Source organism: Mandrillus leucophaeus, unplaced genomic scaffold, assembly GCF_000951045.1.
Source record: "Mandrillus leucophaeus isolate KB7577 unplaced genomic scaffold, Mleu.le_1.0 Scaffold291, whole genome shotgun sequence".
Taxonomy (NCBI): domain Eukaryota; kingdom Metazoa; phylum Chordata; class Mammalia; order Primates; family Cercopithecidae; genus Mandrillus; species Mandrillus leucophaeus.
Window position 1 is genome coordinate 1,787,755 of NW_012103043.1, and position 22,482 is coordinate 1,810,236.

At 49.2% G+C, this 22,482-nt stretch overlaps 1 protein-coding gene across 6 annotated transcripts in view; it reads left to right on the forward strand.

Annotated features, from left to right (window-relative positions):
* MED15 (mediator complex subunit 15) overlaps positions 1–22,482 on the forward strand; it is an 85,494-nt gene that overhangs the window by 15,369 nt on the left and 47,643 nt on the right. For 5 of the 6 annotated variants that reach the window (XM_011986062.1, XM_011986063.1, XM_011986067.1 and 2 more), the window contains exon 2: positions 14,646–14,733. In XM_011986062.1, the coding sequence (XP_011841452.1) occupies positions 14,646–14,733 (88 nt within the window). Of the gene's footprint in view, positions 1–2,231; positions 2,446–14,645; positions 14,734–22,482 lie in introns of those variants that run through there. The other variant, XM_011986066.1, reaches the window with a different exon arrangement.

Consider the following 22,482-nt stretch of genomic DNA (forward strand, 5'->3'; position numbering starts at 1 on the left):
TTGAGACGGAGTCTTGCTCTGTTGCCCAGGCTGAAGTGCAGTGGCCCGATCTTGGCTCACTGCAAGCTCTGCCTCCCAGGTTCATACCATTCTCCTGCCTCAGCCTCCCAAGTAGCTGGGACTACAGGCACCTGCCACCACAAATGGCTAATTTTTTTGTAGTTTTTTAGTAGAGTTGGGGTTTCACCGTGTTAGCTGGGATGATCTCGATCTCCTGACCCCGTGATCCCCGACCTCAGCCTCCCAAAGTGCTGGGATTACAGGTGTGAGCCACCATGCCCGGCCTTATTTATCTATCTATCTGTTTTTGAGACAGAGTCTTGCTCTGTTGCCTACGCTGGAGTGCAGTGGCTCAATCTCAGCTCACTGCAACCTCCGCCTCCAGGGTTCACGTGATTCACCTACCTCAGCCTCCAGAGTAGCTGGGACTACAGGCGTGCACCACCGTGCCTGGCTAATTTTTGTATTTTTAGTAGAGATGGGGTTTCGCCATGTTGGGCAGGCTGGTGTTGAACTCCTGACCTCAGGTGATCCACCTGCCTTGGCCTCCCAACATACTGGGCTTATAGGCGTGAGCCACCGTGCCCAGCCTGTTCTTGTTTATGATGTGTTATTCCATGGAGGACTCTGTTCCAGATTACTTTTTTGTTTTGTGCCTAATGAACTTTGGTGTTATTCCAGGTGTTGGCTACATGAAGGCAACACCAGGAATGACTTTGGTCATGTCTTCTGATAAATATATGCACTTAATTCTCTGGGCTGTGCACCTAGAAGTTAAATAGAGGGCTGGGTCAGGGGATGTGTCTCTTAGCATATTCTGCTGAACACTCTTCCCAAGTGGTACTAGTTTACATTCCCACCAGCAAAATGTGAGGGAGTTCCACTTGCTAGACATCCTTGCCAACACCTGGCATTGTCAAGGAACCTGCCTTTATAACAGGCTCTGTCATTGATTTTGAATGCACATTGAAATTTAGTGGGTGCAGTGACAGTAGGAATGGAAAAGATGATTTAAAAAAAGAAAAAAAGGAGTGGAAAGGATGATCTAGGAGGGAGGGAGCCCACAAGGAAATAAGTGGTAGGATTTGGTGGTTCCATATGTGAATGCTTGTGTTCTGTGTGCATGTGTCTATGAATTTGCAGGAGGAAGGGAGGAGGAAGCCACTGGTATGCACTCCACCAGTTCTCCTGCCGCAGCCTCTCTACTGATCTGAGGGCTGGGTGTAAGGTGATGATGTGCGGAGTGGGTGCGGGTGAAATTTCCAACAGCCAGTGGGAGATGGGGAAGCAAACCTGGGAAGAGCAGCCTGCTGCAGGAACAAGTGGGTGGGCCGCCCTGGAGGCTGGATGAAACCCATCTGCCTAGGTGGGGATGGCAGAAGGGGCAGAGCAGAGAACTCCAGAGCAGGGCTGTGGTGGGCAGAGCAGATGTGAAGAAAGACTGTGGGATGAGAGGATGGGGCATGGTGGAAACCATCAGACTCCAGTCATGGCATCCCTGGTCCCGTCTCTCCCTCCTGTTTTGGTCAGTAGCTTCAGGACTTGTGGGTGTAGTACTTCATTCCATTCCAGATAACACTGTAGAGGACTGAAAAACAGGAAGGTGTTTTCCATACTCTCTCCCCAGAGCTGGCTGTTACTGACATATTGATATATTTCCACCAGTCCTGTGTGTGCTTATAGCTTGATATGTATGCATTTTAAATATGTAAATACATATACACATGTATTTTTAAACTGAAACTAGGCTGTGACTGTGAGTTCAGTTTTGAGTTACAGGTTTCCCATGGCTTAAGTTGTGTTCTCTCCCAGGATGGAGTCTGGCTGGGACCTGCATGCTCAGTCTGGCTGGGACCTGCATGCTCACAGCCCAGGTTCACATGAGGTGTGGATCATGCACAGTCATCCCACAGGCTTGAGATAAGCATTTGACTTCCTTTATAAAAAAAAAAAAAATTTTGTTATGGACTTTTTCAAGTGTTCCCAGAAGTAGAGATAATAGAAAAATGGTCTCCCAACTACTTTGAGAGTTAGCAACATATGGCCAGTGTTGCTTCACCCACCCTTCCTCACCACCTCCTGGACTATTTTAAATCACATCCCAGACACCAGATGATTTCAACTATGAGTACTTGAGTGCAGATCTCTAAAAGATCGAGCTTCCCCACCCCCACCAAATACCACAGAGCCATGTGAGATCAGCATTTGGGTTGGCAGATCTCATCCTTGCCACATGCTTTCCTGCTGGTGAGTGGGGACACTTTCAGGCTAGACCTAGGGAAGCCCCAGGCCAGCACCAGGACAGAGATCTCAAGGCCTTTCCAGCTCTGCTGGTTCTTTAGAAGTCAAATCAACAGATTGGAGTATGTGAAGGAAGCTCATGTATTCTTCTGAACTAGCTTAGACAATAGCACACAGTTTGAAGGACAGCAGCCTTTTCTGCAGGTTAGTTCTTTCAATGATCTCGTTTACTGGGAGTTGAGAGATCTTGAGAATAGAGGCAAGAAAGTGTCATCAAGCAGTCCAGAGGGGTGTACAGTGTTTGAAGTCTCCTGTATTGGTATGATTCGAGATTTTCTTTCTGCAAGACCAAAATATCCATTCCTACATGTGGGTGGAGAGTTAAATTCTGAAGTATATATTTTTATCTTGTTAAAAAACACTTTTATGTTTCTTTAAAAAGCAAAAGAACCAGAATGTAGAAGTTCCAGTAAAGGAAAAGTTGCAGTCTGTTTGGGATACAGTTTGACAAATGTGCTCTCAGCTACCTGAGAGGTGGAGAGGCCATGTGTTTGCTTTGGGTACATTGATGACTAAACAATCGGTATCTCATCATTTCCTGCCTTAGAGATGAAACCACCTGGGCAGTGGGGCAGTAAATTGGCTGCAGGATTGGAAGAAGTCTAGGGACAGTGTGGGATGCCACCCTATAGCTGTCTAGAGACCTCGTGAAGGTCAGAAGGCTAGATGAGAACAAGCCCTGCACTGGTGGAGGACAGGGAAGGGGCTTTTCTGGCTGGGAGCGTGGTGAGGCCTTTGAGCCAGAAGGCACCTCTCAGATTGGTGGGGGTGGGAGGAACTGCTTTGCCTGTGCCATTGGCCTCACTCACCTGGAGGTCCCTTCCAACTCCATCCATGCGCTGACTGTGGGACCACTTGCAGAAGGAATATGTGGCAGGTTTTTTGTTTTTTTGTTTTGAGATGGAGTCTAGCTCTGTCACCCAGGCTGGAGTGCAGTGGCGTGATCTCGGCTCACTGCAACCTCTGTCTCCCGGGTTCAAGCGATTCTCCTGCCTCAGCCAAATGAGTAGCTGAGTTTACAGGCATGTGCCACCACACCTGGCTAATTTTGTATTTTCAGTAGAAACGGGTTTTCTCCATGTTGTTCAGGCTGGTCTCAAACTCCCCACCTCAGGTGATCCACCCATCTCAGCTTCCCAAAATGTTGGGATTACAGGTGTGAGCCACTGCACCCGGCCACTTGACCCTTCTTAATAGCTATTGTTTGCTGAGTATTTCTCTATGACACTCTTTATGTGCATTTTGTCATTTAATTTTATTTAAAAAAATTTTTTTTTTTTGAGACAGGGTCTTACCCTTTTACCCAGGCTGTAGTGTAGTGACACGATCTCGGCTTGCTGCAGCCTCCGCCTCCTGGGCTCAAGAAATCCTCCCACCTCAGCCCCCAAGTTGCTGGGACTGCAGGCATGCACCACTATAACTGGCTAAGTTGTTGTATTTTTTGTAGAGATGGGGTTTCACTATATTGCCCAGGCCTATCTTGAACTCCTGGGCTCCAGCATGAGCCACCGCTCTCAGCCTCATTTAATTTTTAATTACTTCAAATTTTATCAACATAATATATCACATAAACTGTAAAAAGACAAGAAACTACTGTGGTTCCAACTCTGCCAGTTCTCCCCAGAGGTAGCAACTGCCTTTACATCTGAGCTTTCTTCCGGCATATACCTCTGATTCTAGGTAATAGGCGCGTGCCGCTCTTGCAACTTGGCATTTTACATTTATTTGTTGGCTTGCTCTGTAGCTCCCTTCCATCGCCATTATCTCTGCTTCTCCTCCCTCATTCTTCCAGTATTTTACTTTCTGCATAAATCAGTAATGAATGTTTATGTTTTCTGCCTACACAAATGATATTCAGAGCTGAGCATAGTGGTGTACTGCAATTGCTTGTTAACTTTTTTCCTAGGAAAGAATTGCCTTTTGAACACTGTTTGCCCAGTTTTCTGTGTATCTATTCCTATTCTTCCTTTATTTTCCGGTTGTCTCTCAGTACAGTTATCTTCAGGCTTAGTGCGAGTGGGCTGTCGGTCAGTTTCAGTTCAAACCTGTGGTCTCAAGTGATCCACCCACTTTGGCCTCCCAAAGGAGGTGAGCGGTGACCCTCTTGGACCTCCCTTCTGGAACCCTCTAGGCAGTGGCCGCAGGCATGGTGTGACAGCCCTCAGCGTGCTTGTCTGTTGTTTGTCTGTCCAGACTAGGAGTGTTGCCCTCCTTTGTTGGGTCCCTTGTTTCCTATATCCCGTGTCTCATCCTTTGTGATTTATTCCCTCATTCTGCTAGTTTCCTGAGAAGGGACTCCTGGGAATTAACTTTCTGGAGACCATGCCAGTTTGGGTGCATCTAGGCCCCCTGGTGGGACATGCTAACTGGGGGATTTAAAATGACGTTCCACTGTGCTGCCCTTGTGCTGGCCTTGTCTTTCTCCTGAGGTGCTGGCTCTGAGCCTCACAGTGACTTGCCTTGATCCCCAAACTCAAGTCCTGCTCTACTCGGGAAGTTCCCTTGAGTCATTTCAGGGGAATCTCACTCCCTACACTTTCTCTGCTGGAGTGTTTAATGTTCACTCTTTGGGCCTCTAATTTTATCTTTTATCTCCTGTTTTCTATCTCTTTTTCTTTTAGCTCTGCTCTCTAAGTGATTTCCACAATTTTGTCTTTGACCTTTCACTGCTAACATGCTTTTATTTCCAAGAACTCCTTTTTTCCTTTTTCATAATCTGACTTTTCCCTTTTTATAGCACCGGTTCCTGTTAAATGGATACAATGTAGTATAATATTTATATGTATTATAATAAATTCTGTTTTTTTGGTAAATTTTCACTTTATTGCCCAGGCTGGAATGCAGTGATGTGTTCATGGCTCACTGTGGCCTCGAGCTCCTGGGCTCAAGTGATCCTCCCACCTCAGCCTCCCAAGTAGCTGGGACTATAGGCATGCACCACCACTCCTGGCAAGTATTTTTATTTTTTGTAGAGATGGGATCTTGTGATGTTGCCCACGCTGGTCTCAAACTCCTGACCTCAGCCGGATGTGGTGGCTCACACCCGTAATCCCAGCACTTTGGGAGGCCAAGGCGGGCAGATCACAAGGTCAAGAGTTCAAGACCAGCCTGGTCAATATGGTGAAACCCCGTCTCTACTAAAAATACAAAAATTAGCTGGGCATGGTAACACGCGCCTATAGTCCCAGCTACTTGGGAGGCTGAGGCAGAAGAATCACTTGAACCTGGGAGGTGGAGGTTGCAGTGAGCCAAGATCATGCCACTGTACTCCAGCCTGGGCAACAGAGCAGGACTCCGTCTCAAAAAAAAAAAAAGCAACAAAATCAAACTCCTGACCTCAAGTGATCCTCTCGTCTCAGCCTCTGAAAGTACTGAGATTACATAGGTGTGAACCACTGCACCTGGCCTAATAAATTCTACATTTCCTTCTTGCTGAATTTCTGTTACCTTAAATTACTCTTTTCTTTTGGGGTCTTTATTGGCCATGTTAATGGCATTTGACTGCCCTTGGCTGGTTGCTCACTCGGAGAGGGGCCCTCCAAAGCCTAGGAGTCTCTTCCAGCACGTGAAGCTTGTTGACTGGGAACTTCATTGAAGGCTCATCTGGCTGCAGATTCTGAGTCCTTCCTCCAGAACAATGGTCCCCAACATTTTTGGCACCAAGGACCGGTTTCACAGAAGACAATTTTTCTACAGACTGGCAGATGAGGATGGTTTTAGGATGAAATTGTTCCACCTCAGATCATCAGGCATTAGATTCTCATAAGGAGTGTGCGACCTGGATCCCTCACATGCACAGTTCATAGTGGGGTTTGTGCTCCTATGAGAATCCGATGCCACCGCTGATCTGACAGGAGGCGGACCTCAGACGGTAATGCTTGCTCACCTACTGCTGTGAGGCCTGGTTTCTAACAGTCCACAGACCTGTACTGGTCTGTGGCCCAGGGATTGGAGACCCTGCCCTAGAGCATGGTCTTCCAGACACCGGGCTATGGGTGAAGGCCTGGCTGCCAGCCTGCTGCTCACTGGGATGGAGGAGGCTGATGGGCCAGTGGGTCTCGGCAGTTAGTGTGCATCAATCTAGTCACTCAGACCAGAGCACAGATGACCACGCAGTCCACCTCTCTCAGTGTCCTACCTGTGCCTTTTCAACTGGGTGGTTGACCCCCTCATCCAGTGACTATCTGTTTCATGCTTTTCCAAAGAGTATACCTCCTGTGGTCACCTGGTGTAGGAGCAGCTACCCACAGTGTGAAATTGGGGTGTGGGGGATACAGGGACAGCTTTAACCCTCTGTCCCAGAGCACGTGTTGCAGCCTGGCCACAACCTGGCAAAGACCTAGGGCTCTCCCCCTCCTCAGTGTTACTTAGGACTCTGGTTTCTTGGTCCTCTTGCTGTGTACATTACCACTGGGCCATCAGCTTTCCAACTTCTAAAAGGCTGTTGAGGCGACCATTTCCATTCTTCCTTTTTTTTCCGTGGTTTTAGGATGGAAGGGAATTAAATGTGCAGATATGGTCCCTCATTTCAACTTGGAGGTTCATATTTGTTATTTATTTATTTAGAGACAGAGTCTCACTCTGTTACCCAGACTGGAGTGCAGTGGTGCTATCTCGGCTCACTGCAGCCTCCACCTCCCTGGTTCAAGCAATTATCTTGCCTCAGCTTCCCAAGTAACTGGGATTACAGCCACACACCACCATGCCCAGCTAATTTTTATATATATGAGATAGAGTTTTACTCTTGTTGCCCAGGCTGGAGTGCAATGGCTTGATCTTGGCTCACTGCAACCCTTATCTCCCAGGTTCAAGCGATTCTCCTGCCTCAGCCTCCCAAGTAACTGGGATTATAGCGCATACCACCATGCCTGGCTAATTTTTGTATTTTTATTTTTTATTTTCGAGACCGAGTTTCACTCTTGTTGCCCAGGCTGGGGTGCAGTGGCAGGATCTCGGCTCACTGCAACCTCCGCCTCCCGGGTTCAAACCATTCTCCTACCTCAGCCTTCCAAGTAGCTGGGATTGCAGGCACCATGCCCGGCTAATTTTTTGTATTTTTAGTAGAGATGGGGTTTCACCACGTTGGCCAGTCTGGTCTTGAACTCCTGACCACAGGTGATCTACCCGCCTTGGCTCCCAAAGTGCTGGGATTACAGGTGTGAGCCACCGTGCTCAGCTAATTTTTGTATTTTTAGTAGGGACGGGTTTCACCATGTTGGCCAGGCTGGTCTCGAACTCCTGACCTCAAGTGATCCACCTTCCTCTGCCTCCCAGATTGCTGGAATTACAGGTGTGAACCACCACACCTAGCCCCAATCTTTTTTTTAATATGGGAAAATCTTTTTTCCTTTATGGTGTCTGCTTCTGGTGACATGCTTAGGAAACCATCATCCTGATATTGTCTAACTCTCCTACTGTTGTCTTTTGGTCCTCTGTGATTTAGGTTTTCAACACATAGGGTAAGGGGCCCACGTACAAGCTGTGGGCTGCTGTCCCAGGTGGGCAAGCAGACTGCACACACAGGCAGCAATTTACCAGGAGGCTTCTTGGGTGGGGTGAAGTGGAGCTGCCAAAAATTTATTCCGCCCTATGAGAGTTCACTTGATTGATAGGTGTTGTGTTTCTCAAAAATAGAAGAAACTCACAGAAGTTTCCTTGGAGCAGAACATAAATCTGTCCCATAAATGGCTAGAAGGAATCATCCTGTGCCCCTGAGGTCAGGAGGGTGAGTCTGTGCCCCAGGGAGGAAAGCACCTTCCTGCTTTAGACACCAGCAGGAGAACAGAGGAGCTGGCCGTCCTGGGAATTCTTGCCCGCATTCAGCAATGGGAAAGTAGTTAGACCAGGGAAGGGGGCCTGGCAGTGTGGCAGGGGGAGCAGTGGTAAAGAGGGTGGGGTCAGGGGAGAGGCCTCATTCAGAGGGGAGAGGGTCCTTGGTGAGAACCAGGGTGGGTGTGGAGGGAAGAGTCAGGGCGTGGAGCGGAGCAGAGCGGGAGTTGGGGTGGGGAGGCCAGTTCATGCCTCATCAACATGCCTGTGTGAGTGTCCTTCCTGTGGGCTGTGGGGCTGGCCTCAGGGTACACTGCAGGTGACTCAGAGCTCCAGTGGGAGGGTGGCTCTGCCTGAGGGAGCTGCACATGCTCATTGGTCCATCGTCTGCTAGGGAGGGGGCGACAATAACCTCAACACCTGGCGGAGGTGTTTTGGGATGCTGTCCTGTTGCACATTTGGGCAGGTTGTTGCCTGACTTATTTCTTTAATGCATACCTAGCACTTCTTGTATGTCCAGTGCCTGATAATATTAACTACTGTCATCCTCAGGGCCACCTGTGAGGTCGACACTGTCCCCACTGTCTGTGCAAAGGAAGGACAGGGAGGCGCTCCCAGATGGGTTGAGGGCAGACTGGGGCAGCTTACCTCAGGCCTCACTGGCCTTAGCAGGCTTTGAGCTTGATGCCCTGTGCTCCTTCCCTAGGATGCTCAGTTTGCCAGTTTTTTGCTTTATCTTAGTCTCACTCAGATTACAAGGACTGGGACTGGACTCTTGTTGACAGAGTTTCCCAATTTGGAATAGGAAGGAGGTGAGGAACAACAGGCCCATGCTGGGCAGAAGCCCTGTAGACCCAGCCAACACTGGGCCTGTCCTCACTGCCTGGTCCTCTCTGTGCACCTTCATCCTGGCCACAGCCTCTCAGAGCCCTCCTTTATGAAGAGGCCACGCTTTGGGGGAGTGAGTGCCTCTCCCAAGACGGAGAGCTGGTGAGTGGCTAGGTTGGAATTTGAGCCCAGGCCCCTCCTCCTCTGTCTGCTTCCTGCCAGGCCCAGCTGCCTGCCCCAGCACACGCCTTCCCCCAGGCACCCTGTCCTCCACTGCCAGGACGTGCTTGTTTGAGGCCTGATTTCCCCCATGGCTGCCACGCTGATTCTCCGTTCTGCATGTCGTGTCCCATCAAAATGCATGACAGTACCACTCCTTGTGTTAAAAAGAGCCAGTTATTTTGCCTGGCAGTGATGACTGCCTGCTGCACACAAAAGTGGACGCTGTTGTCTCTGCTCTCAGGGTGTTCTTGGTATAGTGGGACTGGCACACGGGAACCAGAGATTCCTCCAGAAAGTGCCACAGACATGGGTGAGGTGGCTACAGGGTTTCTGTGCAGCTGACAGCAGGGGTGCCTGGGTGGGAGCAGGGTGGGATAGTCAGTTAATGTGCCAGACAGTAGGTCATCGTCCCCGGGGCCCTGGGGAGAGTGTGTGGGGCAGGTGCAGGAGTAGGTTCCTCTGTGGCCTTCTGGACAGGCTGCCTGCCCTGCTGGTGAGGAGTGAGGCTCAAGGCAAGCAGGGGCTCAGGTTGCTTCCCACACTCAGTGGCAGTTGCTCACTGGCAGTCATGTGACCTGGGGAGCTGGTGAGGCCGTGGGGATAGGAATGGGAATGGGAGACAGAGGCCCTTTGGGAGGAATTGCCACAGGTGCAGTGGGAGTTGGGGCAAAGATTGGAACTTTGGAGAATTAAAGGCGGCAGTCAGAAAGTGAAGGGGGTTCCCAAGTTTCTGGGATGGGCACTTGGTGCTGGGAGATGAAGACACCAAGAGCTCAGGCAGGGTCAGGCAGTGCCATTAAGACACCATGTTCTGGGGACAGTTCTGGACAGTAGGACATCCTCAGACCCCCTGGTGGGGGAGCTCCAAGGGCCTGTAATGATGAATTGGTCCCCTGGGAGGCTTCTGTCTAAGCTAGATACCAGTTGAACCCTGACTGAGTGCAGAGACATAGCTATGGCAACCAGCTAGACCATGGCCCAAGGCAGAGCATGGGAGCCCAGTTCACAGCAAGGGACTGTGTGCTCTGAGCAGGTAACAACCCTTGTGTTCAGAGGTCTGGCTGGTTGCAAACAGGGAGTGGCTCCCCACCCCCTTCGTCAGCTAGTGTGAACACCACCCAGGCAGCCTTGGGTTCTTCGGCGGCCGCCTCATAGGCCTGTACTGTTTTCGAACCTGTTGCTTATGTTGGACAGGACTGTGGCAGGACAGTCATCGAGGGTCTTCCCTTGTGAGCTGACACCAGTCTGCTCCCTGCCCTCATCTGGCTGGACGGTCCCTCGTCTTCCGGGCTTGCTTGTGTTGGGGCAGAGCTCACCGTGACAGGTTGGTTCTCTCTTCTTTGAGGCTGTGCTCCTTGCTCCATGTTTGGGGCTGTCTCCTTGTGTGATAGTTTCCTTTCATTTCGTGACAGTGGCTTGAAGGGTTTTGTTTTCAGGAGACAGAGACCCATTCGGGTCTGGCTGCTCAGGAAGGCATGCTGGGGATGGCGGCAGAGCCCAGCTTAGGGAGATCAGAAGGGAGCTTTGGGAGCAGCCAGTCCTGTTCTGAAGGTGGGCCTGGGTCCTGCCTGCAGCCTCCCACAGCAGGCGTGTTAGGTCTAAGGGAGGAAGGAAGGGGACTTGACCTCAGCATGAGTGTGAAATGGGTGCCCTCATAGAGTCAATGCCCAGGCAGGGGATGCCTCTGAAAAGCGCCAGGCCAGCTGGAGAGGAAAGGGCAGGCATCAGCGAGGAAGTGTGGGGGATTAGCTGCAGAGTTCCTGGGTTCTTTTTCACTTTATCTCTTTTGTGGCACATGATCTTCAAACTAGAAACAGGAGCAAAGACGTTTTTAAAAATACGGTTGACAGAACTGCAAACCGCATAGGGTCTAACTGGCCACCAAACCTGCTGGGCCTCCATGGGTGGATGCTGTGGAGGAGATGTGGGAGTGACATAGCACAGTGCTGCTGTTCGGAGCCCTGGCCTTGCTGGAGGAGCACCTTGCTCCTCGGCCCCACTCTGACCCCCTGCAGCTCATGCAGAAGTGGACATTTATCCCAGCTCAGTTTCCTGGTGTTGGCCTGTCAAGACTTGCCTGTTTCCGGCCTCCAGCTTGGTCCATGCTCCTCAGGCTCTGAGTAGCTGACAGTTGGTGCTTACGGTGTCCACGTCATCTGTGACGTTACCGAGGACAGGACGGGCTCATCCGCCAGCACATCCCCTGGTGTATGGTGCCACCTTGCCTTCGGCTCACCAAGCACATTTCTTCAACCTGGTCATCCCATCACCTCAAAGCTATTGCACTAAGCTGTGTTTCTAGATCCTGTCTCTCTGACTGTGCCAGGTGTCTCTGCTGCACCAAGACAGTGTCTGTCTGGCTGTCTCTTATACACATCTAGATCCTGTCTCTCTGACTGTGCCAGGTGTCTCTGCTGCACCAAGACAGTGTCTGTCTGGGGCCTGCCAGTCTGCTGACACTCAAAAATGGCCAGTAGCAGCTCAAAAGGACTGTTTTTGTATCAAGCCTGGCTTTGCTCTCTGATCGCTGTTGGTGAGCACAGGGCCCATCCGTGTAACTGGTTGTCACTTCCCAGACTCTTCTGCACCTTCTCTATCTCTGACTCCTGGTCACATCCGCCACCGACAGCCTCCCCACTCCTCACAGAACCAGCCTCCAGGCTGTCCCGCTTGGCCTGCAAGTGCTCCCCTGCTGTTTCTACTGCTCTCCCCTGGGTCTCCCTGTTGGTTCCAGTGCTTTGGGAGGCCAAGGTAGAGGATCACTTAAGGCCAGGAGTTTGAGACCAGCCTGAGCAACAAAGGAAGACCCTGTCTCTGCAAAAAAAGTAAAAAATAAAAAAAATTAGCTAGGCATAGTGGCACATGCCTGTAGTCCCAGCTATCTGGGAGGCTTTGGTGGAAGGATACTTGAGCCCAGGAGTTTGAAGCTGCAGTGAGCTGTGTTTGCACCACTGCGCTGAACCTGTGACAGAGCGAGACCTTGTCTCAAAAATCAAAAGAAGAAAAAGAAAAAAGGAAGGTGGGAAGAACAGGTATGCTCTTGAAGGGCATACCTGCCTTGAGGGGCACAGGTGAGACAACCTTCAGGAAACAGGCCTATGCAGCCACTTCTATCAGAAATGTTCACTGACCTCTTGGGGCCTAGCAGCTGTCATCTCAGCCTCTGGGTGTGGAGAGCCAGCCCCGCGCCAACCTGAGAGCATGCGCACAGGGTCCTCCCAGCCCACCCATGCCTCGCTTCCCCAGAACTCTGACCCAGCACCGTGCGTGAGCTGGTTGTCATTATCCTCCTGAATTGTTAACTCTCTCATCTTTTGTGACTCTGGTGACCTTTCCCCTTACTTCTCTGTTCCACCCCTGGATGCCTTGTGAGCAGGAACCCCTTGCTGCCTCCTCGCCTCAATTCAGGCTTCAGGAAGCAGACAGGGAGGTAGGAACTCCAGGAGTGCAGGAGTCTCATTCTGTTGCCCAGGCTAGAGTGCAGTGGTGCCGTCTTAGCTCACTGCAACCTCTGCCTCCTGGGTTCAAGCAATTCTCCTGCCTCAGCCTCCCGAGTAGCTGGGACCACAGGTGCCTGCCACCATGCCGGACTAATTTTTGTATTTTTAGTAGAAACAGGGTTTCGTAATGTTAGACTGGTCTCAAACTCCTGACCTCAGGTGATCCACCTGCCTTGGCCTCCCAAAGTGCTGGGATTACAGACCTGAGCCACTGTACCCGGCCCAAGAATGCTTTTTGAATCTAGCAGGGTGATAGGTCAATGTCATTTTGTTTTTCTTTTTACGTTAAGACAGATGTGTGCACCTCTGAGCATTAAACCTTCTTTCTGTGATATCTTTAAGAATCACAGTCGTATTGCTGCAGCCCCGTGTGTACATTCCTTCAGTTGCCTGAGGTTAGCTGGTTGCTGTTTGGAGTGGTCAGAATGCTTTCTAGCATGGGCTGGACTGGGCCTATTCAATTCACTCAGAGGCAAGGCCCCACAGCCCTGACATGCTTGCTTCTTTTTTTTTTTTTTTGAGACGGAGTCTCGCACTGTCTCCTAGGCTGGAGTGCAGTGGTGCGATCTCCGCTCACTGCAAGCCCTGCCTCCCGGGTTCACGCCATTCACTGCCTCAGCCTCCCAAGTAGCTGGGACTACAGGCGCCTGCCACCATGCCCAGCTAATTTTTTGTATTTTTAGTAGAGACGGGGTTTCACCATGTTAGCCAGGATGGTCGCAATCTCCTGACCTTGTGATCCACCCGCCTTGGCCTCCCAAAGTGCTGGGATTACAGGCGAGAGCCACCGCACCCAGCCTCTTTCTTTTTTTCTTTTTTTTTCTCACTCTGTCACCCAGGCTGGAGTGCAATGGCGCAATCTCGGCTCACTGCAACCTCCACCTCCTGGGTTCAAGCAATTCTCCTGCCTCGGCCTCCTTCGTAGCTGGGATTACAGGCATGCACCACTACACCCGGCTAATTTTGTATTTTTAATAGAGATGGGGTTTCACCATGTTGGTCAGGCTGGTCTTGAACTCTTGACCTCAGACGATCCACCTGCCTTGGCCTCCCAAAGTGTTGGGATTACAGTTGTGAGGCACTGCACCTGGCCACTTGTTTCTTTATCAGCAAACCCAGGGTGGGAGGCCAGGCAAGACAGAGACCCATCCCACTAGGAAGAAGGCAGGCCATGAGCAGACCAGAGCCGCCCGCCCCTGGTAGCCACAGTCCAGGCCTTTCTAACAGATGCACACTTGTTTTTGTCTTTCCGTGTGTGAGTGTGGGAGGTGGGGGGTGGGGTGGGGCAGCATGTGCTGCGTTCAAGGGGGGTCCAGCTTAACTGACGTACATGACTTTTTATCCCCGTGGAGCAGCAGTGTGATGAAAAACCCTTCATAGGATTCTATCTTGGTACAAAATTGTTGGTAAATCGGTTTTTAAAGATACTTTTCACATTTATGTGGTCTTTCTCCTCTTGTAGCTAGCTAGAAGTTAAGCTAGAAGCTTGTCTCTTTGATCCCACATATAGGACCTGCATTGTCCCACATGGGGACAGACCTTGCCTTGGGAGGAATTGAGAGGTGACTTCATGTGTCCCCTTCATTTTATAGGAGGAAGCAAATCTGGAACCAGGGTGCTACACCATCTGGCAGAGTTCGTGGGGAACGCAGGCCACTCAGCAGGAAATAGAGGCCAGCTGGCCACCCAGTAGTCCTTGATCCTGAACTGGTTGTGAGCCATCCCTAGGGGCTAGCCTCCTGCCCCCTCATGCCAGGGCTCTCTCTTTGCTTCATGGCGACCACCTTTCCTGTCCCTTTTTTCTGGTCACCCTGCTCGCTGTCTCCCTCACTCAGTGGCCTGTCGTTGCTCTCTATTGAGTGCCCCTTCCTATATTCGTCTCCTGGACCTCAGCCAGGCTGGTGTGCTGGGTCTGATAGCACCTTGTCACCAGGGGCAGCTGCTTGTGCAGGGCCTGTTGACCAGGGCCCCACAGTGGTGAACTCACTGGTGTGTGCAAACGTCTCTTCTCCTTTTGTGTTTCAGTGAGGATGCCATGAGGAAAGCTGGCGTGGCACACAGTAAATCCAGCAAGGATATGGAGAGCCATGTGTTCCTGAAGGCCAAGACCCGGGTAAGGCCCTAGTGAGTAGAGCCCCTCTGGCAGAGAGCCTTGGAGAGGAGAGTGTGACAGACTCTGGAACCTCTCTGTTGGGTGTCCTAGGGTGTAGGGGTGGGGTGGTTACTCATTGATTGATCACAGGCACCGTTGGCTTTGCCTGCAGCAGTCTGGGTCTTCCTGTGTGTCCATGGTACAAGGAGGGCATTTGGGATGCAGGCCCAGCCTCTAGCCCCAGACCTCACTGCCGGCACCTTCCATCTGTTGTCAGCCCCCGTGAATCCTACTGGAAGCTTGCTCAGGCCCCTAGCTGCTCCTGTGGAAGGGATCAGTGCCATGAGCAAGAACCTGGTTTGTCCTCAGCCCCTCCTAGGGGTCCTTACCTAAGCCCTACAGGGCCCTGAGGCATGCGCCCAGAATCATTCCTGTCCCCTTTTGCTAAGTGAGGAAGGTGATGCTTATCTAGAACTCGTCATAGGTGGAGTGGAGAAGAAGGATTTCCACTACATGTGGGCTCTCTCCCTGGGTGGGGCACCACACTGAGGGCTTTATGTGACCACCTCCTTTCATCTGTCCCTGGGACGGAACCATTTTACTAGAAATGAACAAGACACATATGCACTTGCGTACACGTGTGTGTGCAAGGCAGAGCTGCAAGAGCACAGGGACTGAGGTGGGGTAGAGTGGGCTCTGTACTAGGGATCTGTTTGATAAGCCTTTTCTTTTTCTTTAAGAGCTTTATACGATTCACGCTTTAAAGTTTACATTTCAGTGGTCTTTAGGATATTCACAGAGTTGTGCGGCCATCACCAAAATCTAATTTTGAAACATTCATTAATAAATAAAAAGAGATGCAGCTAGCTTCACTATGTTGCTCAGGGTGGTTTCAAACTACTGGCCATATGCCATCCTCTTGCCTAGGCCTCCCAAAGTGCTGGGGTCACAGGTGCGAGCCACCAAGCCTGGCCTAATTTTAGAATTTTTTTTTTTTTTGAGACAAGGTCTCACTCTGTACCCAGGCTGGAGTGTAGTGGCGTGATCTCAGCCCACTGCAGCCTCAACATCCCGGGCTTAAGTGATCCTCCTTTTTTAGTCTTCTGAGTAGCTGGGACTACAGGCGTGTGCCACCACACCCAGCTAAGTTTTTTATGTTTTTGTGGAGACGGGGTCCCACTATGTTGACCAGGCTGGTCTTGAACTCCTGATCTCAAGCTATCCTCCTGCCTTGGCCTCCCTAAGTGCTGGGATTACAAGTGTGAGCCACCATGCTCAGTCTTCAACATTTTTTAAAGAAACTTTATACCTGATAGCAGTCACACTCCCTTTTCCTTCAACCCTCAGCTACCACTTATACTTTCTACTGCTATAGATTTGCCTATTCGGAATTTTCCATATACAATATACAATTGTACAATATATATATTTTTTGTTTTTTGTTTTTTTGAGACAGAGTTTTCCTCTTGTTGCTCAGGTTGGAGTGCAGTGGCACAATCTCAGCTTACTGCAACCTCTGCCTACCAGGTTCAAGCGATTCCTCTGCCTCAGACTCCCAAGTAGCTGGTATTACAGGCGCCCACACCACGCCCAGTAATTTTTTGTATTTTTAATAGAGACAGGGTTTCACCTTGTTAGCCAGGATGGTCTCGATCTCCTGACCTCGTGATCTGCCTGCCTCGGCTTCCCAAAGTGCTGGGATTACAGGCATGAGCCACCGTGCCTGACCTCCTCTTTTTTTTTTTTTTTAGGTGGAATCTCGCTCTGTCACCCAGGCTGGAGTGCAGTGGCACAATCTTGGCTCACTGCAACCTCCACCCACTGGGTTCAAGCAGTTCTTCTGCCTCAGCCTCCTTAGTAGCTGGGATTACAGGTGTGTGCTACCACCATACCTGGCTAGTTTTTGTGTTTTTAGTAGAGATGGGGTTTTGCCATGGTCTAGGGCTATGTTAACCAGGCTGGTTTCGAACTCCTGACCTCAGGTGATCCACCTGCCTTGACCTCCAAAAGTGCTGGGATTACAGGCGTGAGCCACCGCACCACACCTAGTCAACTTTGTTCCTTTTTATTGTCAAATATTCCTTTTCTGGATGGCCATATCACATAGTTTATAGCCATTCATTAGTTGGTGGACATTTACATAGTTTCTACTTTTTGGTTATTATGAATAAGCAGAACAATAGTTCATGTATAAATTTTTGTGTGGGCTGTGTTTTCATTTCTCTTGGGTATATACCTAGGGGTAGAGTTGCTGGGTCATATCGTACCCCTGTATTTGACCTTTTGAGGAAATACCAGATTTCCCAAAGCAACTGCACTATTTTAAATTCTCACCAGCAACTTAAATGAGGTTTCAGTTTCTCCTCATCCTCTCCAGTACTCGTTGTCTATTTTAATTGTAGCCATTGTGTAATGGGTGTGAAGTGGTATCTCATTGTTTTGATTTGCATTTGCCTAGTGACTAATGATGCTGAGCATCTTTTTCATGTGCTTTTTGGCCATTTGTATATTTTCTTTGGAGTAATGTCTATTCAGATCCTCTGTTCATTTTTAAACTGGGTTGTTAGTCTTTTTATTGTTGGGTTGTAATAGTTCTTTATGCATTTGGATATAAGTCTGTTATTAGATATATAATTTGCAAATATATGGGGGGATTTTTATTTATTTTTTTACTTTTATTTTTATTTTTTTTGAGACAGTCTCGCTCTGTTGGCCAGGCTGGAGTGCCATGGCACGATCTTGGCTCACTGCAACCGCCGTCTCCTGGGCTGAAGCAATTCTTCTGTCTCAGCTCCTGAATAGCTGGGATTACAGGCGTGTGCCACCATGCCCGGCTAATTTATGTATTTTTAGTAGAGACAAGGTTTCACCATGTTGGCCAGGCTGGTCTCAAACTCCTGACCTCAGGTAATCCACCCCCCTCGGCCTCCCAAAGTGTTGGGATTATAGGCTTGAGCCACAACGCCCGGCTGACTCTTTTTATTGTTTTTTTTAAATTAACAATTTTTGGCCAGGCACGGTGGCTCATGCCTGTAATTCCAGCACTTTGGGAGGCCTAGGTAGGCAGATCACCTGAGGTCGAGAGTTCAAGACCGGCCAGGCCAACATGGAGAAACCCCCGTCTCTACTAAAACTACAAAATTAGCCGGGCATGGTGGCACATGCCTGTAATCCCAACTACTCAGGAGCCTGAGGCGGGAGAATTGCTTGAACCCGGGAGGCGGAGGTTGGTGTGAGCCAAGATCGCACCAGTGCACTCCAGCCTAGGCAACAAGAGTGAAACTCCGTCTTAAAAAAAAAATTGACAATTTTTAATTGTTTTTGTTAATTTGTATATTCTTTTTCTTTTTTCTTTTTTTTCTTTTCTTTTCTTTTTTCTTTTTCTTTTTTTTTTTTTTGAGATGGAGTCTCACTCTGTCGCCCAGGCTGGAGTGCAGTGGCACAATCTCAGCTCACTGCAACCTCCGCCTCCCGCATTCAAGTGATTCTTCTGCCACCACGTCCAGCTAATTTTTGTATTTTTAGTAGAGATGGGTTTCACCATGTTGGTCAGGCTGGTCTTGAACTCCTGACCTCAGGCAATCCACCTACCTCTGCCTCCCAAAGTGCTGGAATTATAGGCGTGAGCCACCGTGCCTGGCCAGTTTGTATTTTCTTATAATTAAATGAATTTTTGTAAGGGCTATCTCAGATTCATAAGGGCTCTGTCACCAGGCTGGAGTGCAGTGACACGATCCCGGCTCACTGCAACCTCCACCTCCCGGGTTTGAGCTATTCTGCCTCAGCCTCTCGAGTAGCTGGGATTACAGGCACACACTGCCACGCCCAGCTAATTTCTACATTTTTAGTAGAGACGGGGTTTCACCATGTTGGCCAGGATGGTCTCGAACTCCTGACCTCAGGTGATTCACCCCTCTCGACCTCCCAAAGTGCTGGGATTACAGGTGTGAGCCACCGCACCCGGCCTCACTTGTGAGTTTTCACGTGACTGCTTTCCATCCGCAGCCCAGCCATGAATAAAGGCTTCATCAGGCTGCACATCAGTTTTCCTTACATGGCCCCCATGTGGTATCTTTAGTAGCATAGCTGGACTTCCTTTTTGCATGGCAGCTGGCTTGCAAGAGAGGGAAGAAGTGGAAGCTGCCAGTCCTCACAACTCCTAGAACATCACTTGGAAACAGTAAGTCCCAAGGCCAGTGCAGGTTCAGGGGAGGGTAAATTACCTCTACCTTTTGATGAGAATGGCAGCCTATAGGCAGGCCATTAATTATTTTGGGAGCACCGTGGAGACTAGCTACCACAGAGACATGCCCAGCACCTTAGGATTAATCCTTCCCTCCCAAAAGAGGCGTCCAGCAGAACAACTGCCCCTTCCTATGATAGCTCTCTCTGCGTTGGCCCCTGAATTAACTGTAGCCTGCACACTGTGCCATAATGATTTTAGTCCATTTCCTTTTATCAAGCCATTTCTAAATCCCAAACTCCAGGAAGAAGCTCTGATTAATTGAAAGACAAATATATGTAAGAACTATTAGAAATTTCCTACATCGTTTTTACAGGGACAGACATCTTACTTGGATATTGTCTGGTGGCCATCTTTTTACTTACTGCTGAAGCTCCTCATGGAGGCAATGCCAGCTAGTATTGTGAGGACCATCTCAGCAGGTGGACTGTGATAGGACTCTCCAGGTCAGATGGCAGCCCAGGCACACTTGTTACCTGCCCTTGCTGCCTGAGACCCTGTTGGAACAGCTGTGAAGGAATGTGAAAGGTGGGACCCCTGAGCAGGGAATAGGATAGGGAGAAGTAGTTTCTCTGTGTTTCCAGACCCCAAGAGGGTCTGAGAGGTTGTGGCTCATGGAGGAGAAGGATTACTCTCCATTGCAGTCCTGGCAGGCTTCCGAGTCCAGAGGTGCCCATCCCAAAGAAAACCAGGCACTAATGGGCACCTCAGGCTATCTAGCGTATACCCCAGAGCAAGGAAAGCCTTGTGTGTACTTGTCTAAAGGAATTCACCAAATTGTCTGGAGTGAGCTCATACCTTCAGTGTGAGTGTCAGCACCCCAAGTTAAAGCCCTCCTTATCCTGTCATTGCCTGGCTCCAGGTCTCACAGCCAGGCCCCATTTGTGCATTCTACAGTGATGTCTGCCTAGAAGGCCCTGTTCTGCATGCTTCATGCATGTGAACTCATTTGATCCTTACTTGGTTACAGTGCCACTCTTTCCTGTTTACAGGCAAGGAAACTAAGGCATGCAGATGCTAATTGTTTTGCTCAGGATGTCATTTGGCTAATGTCAGAGCCCACACTCTTAGCCACATCTCTTACTGACTCCCATCTGTCAAGCAAAAGACACCCAAACACCCACTTTAATTCCTTAACACTTTAATTTTTATGGGTGGGACTACTCTCTGTCTAAGGAAGTCTGAGGGATACAAAAATAGCTATGCCTAGGGGTGGTAGGTGATAGTGATAATGGCATCTCCAAACATTCCAGCCAGCCTCCTGAAGGAAAGTTCAAGAAGATTTGGCACCCATTGAATGAGAAGACAATCAGGGTCCTGGCACCTCTGTATCAGCACTACAGGGGCAGTGCGGACATATATTTACTGGAACTGGATGTATTTCTGGGCATTTGCTTACTTTGCCTGTTAAAAATTAAACTCCTATCACCTATTTTCCACTTCACATAGTACTATGGAAAAGTAGTACATGTTGGCTGGGATGCAGTGGCTCATACCTGTAATTCCAGCACTTTGGGACGCCGAGGCGGGTGGATCAGGAGGTCAGGAGATCGAGACCATCCTGGCCAATATGGTGAAATCCCATCTCTACTAAAAATACAAAAATTAGCCAGGCGTGGTGGTGGTGTGCCTGTAATCCCAGCTACTCAGGAGATTGAGGCAGGAGAATTGCCTGAACCCAGGAGGTGAAGGTTGCAGTGAGCCGAGAGCACGCCACTGCACTCCAGCCTGGGCAACAGAGTGAGACTCCATCTCAAAAAAAAGAAAAAGAAAAGAAGAGGAGTAGTACATGTCTCTGGTTTGTAGTTTAGAAATGACTAGTACAGAGCTGAACCCTGACTGAGAAGCTAAAGTGAAACTCAGGGACTAGGGAGGCTGAGGGAGCATCAGAACTGGGAAGCCACCTTGGAATTCATCAGAGAGGAGGGTCTAAGTGAACAACAAAACAGCTAGAATCAAGGGGCAAACAGATAGGCCCAACTGTGTTTCCCAGGAGACCAAGAGAGAACAAAGATGCCAACATGCCTCTGATTAATGAAGATACTTTCCTACCTTCAGCTTTCTTTTTGTTTTGCTTTGTTTTGTTTTGTTTGAGTCAAGGTATTGCTCTGTTGCGCAGGCTGGAGTACAGTGGTGTGATCATAGCTCACTGAAGCCTCAAACTTCTGGGTTCAAGTGCTCTACCCAGCCTCCCGAGTAGCTGGGAGGTATGCACCACTATGCCTGGCTAATTTTTTTAAAACTTTTTTTTTTTTTCCATAAAACATATGATTCAAAGATTGACTATATTTAAAATGTTTTTTGTAGAGACAGGGTCTCACTGTTTTGTCCAGGCTGGTCTTGAACTCCTGTCCTCAAGCAATTCTCCCTCCTTGGCCTCCCAGAGTGCTGGGATTATAGACATGAACCACTGCGCCTGGCTGCTTCAGCCTTTCCGAGGGACCTCACAAGCCTAGGATCAGGCTTTTCATCAAATATGAATACGTCTTCTGCTATACCTATTTATCAAGGACAATTACTGGCCCCAGCATTCAGTGCTTAGTCTTAGAGCTGAGAAAAGCATGGTTTGTACATTAAAAGATGTGGCTGGGTGCAGTTTCAGGAGGCTGAGGTGGGCAGATCACTTGAGGTCAGGAGTTTGAGACCAGCCTGGCCAACATGGTGAAACCCTGTCTCTACTAAAAATATAAAAATTACAAAAATTAGCCAGGTGTGGTATCACACGCCTGTACTCCTAGCTATTTGGGAGGCAGAGGCTTGAACCCAGGAGACAGAGGTTGCAGTTAACTGAGATTGCACCACTGCATTCCAACCTAGGCGCAGAGTGAGATTCCATCTCAAAAAAGAAAAGAAAAAAAATCGAACAGTTGATGTATTAATTATTGATATGTGCTGGCAAGACGTGAGTTGTGCTGCATGCAGCTGGTTCAGAATGAGGGTCGAGTGTCATCTCTACCGGTAGGCAGTGCTCCTTTGCTCCACTCTATCTAAATGTGTGACCATCAAGACTCCTGCACCATACTTAGTAAACCTACTTGTTCATAAACCCTGTTTTAAATTATAATGGTTTGGTTTTCAGTAGCCATATTATGCATATATTAAGGCACTGAGAGCTAAGTACTTTATGAACACCATCTAATTCTTGTGACGTCTCCCCCAGTTTACCTGTGTGGGGCAAGTCAAAGGAATGATGAGGGGAGAGCAAGCTTGTATGCCTCCTTTTTTATTTTTAAATTTAAGCTGGGTAAGGGGTCCACTGACATTTGTTCTATTATTCATTTTATGGTCATCAAAAACGTTTTATATATAATTTTTTTTTTCCCGAGATGGAGTCTCACTCTGTCGTCCTGGCTGGAGTGCAGTGGCACAATCTCGGCTCACTGCAACCTCCACCTCCTGGGTTCAAGTGATTCTCCTGCCTCAGCCTCCCGAGTAGCTGGGATTAGGCACCTGCCACTACACCCGGCTAATTTTTTGTATTTTTAGTAGAGACGTGGTTTAACCATGTTGGCCAGGATGATCTTGAA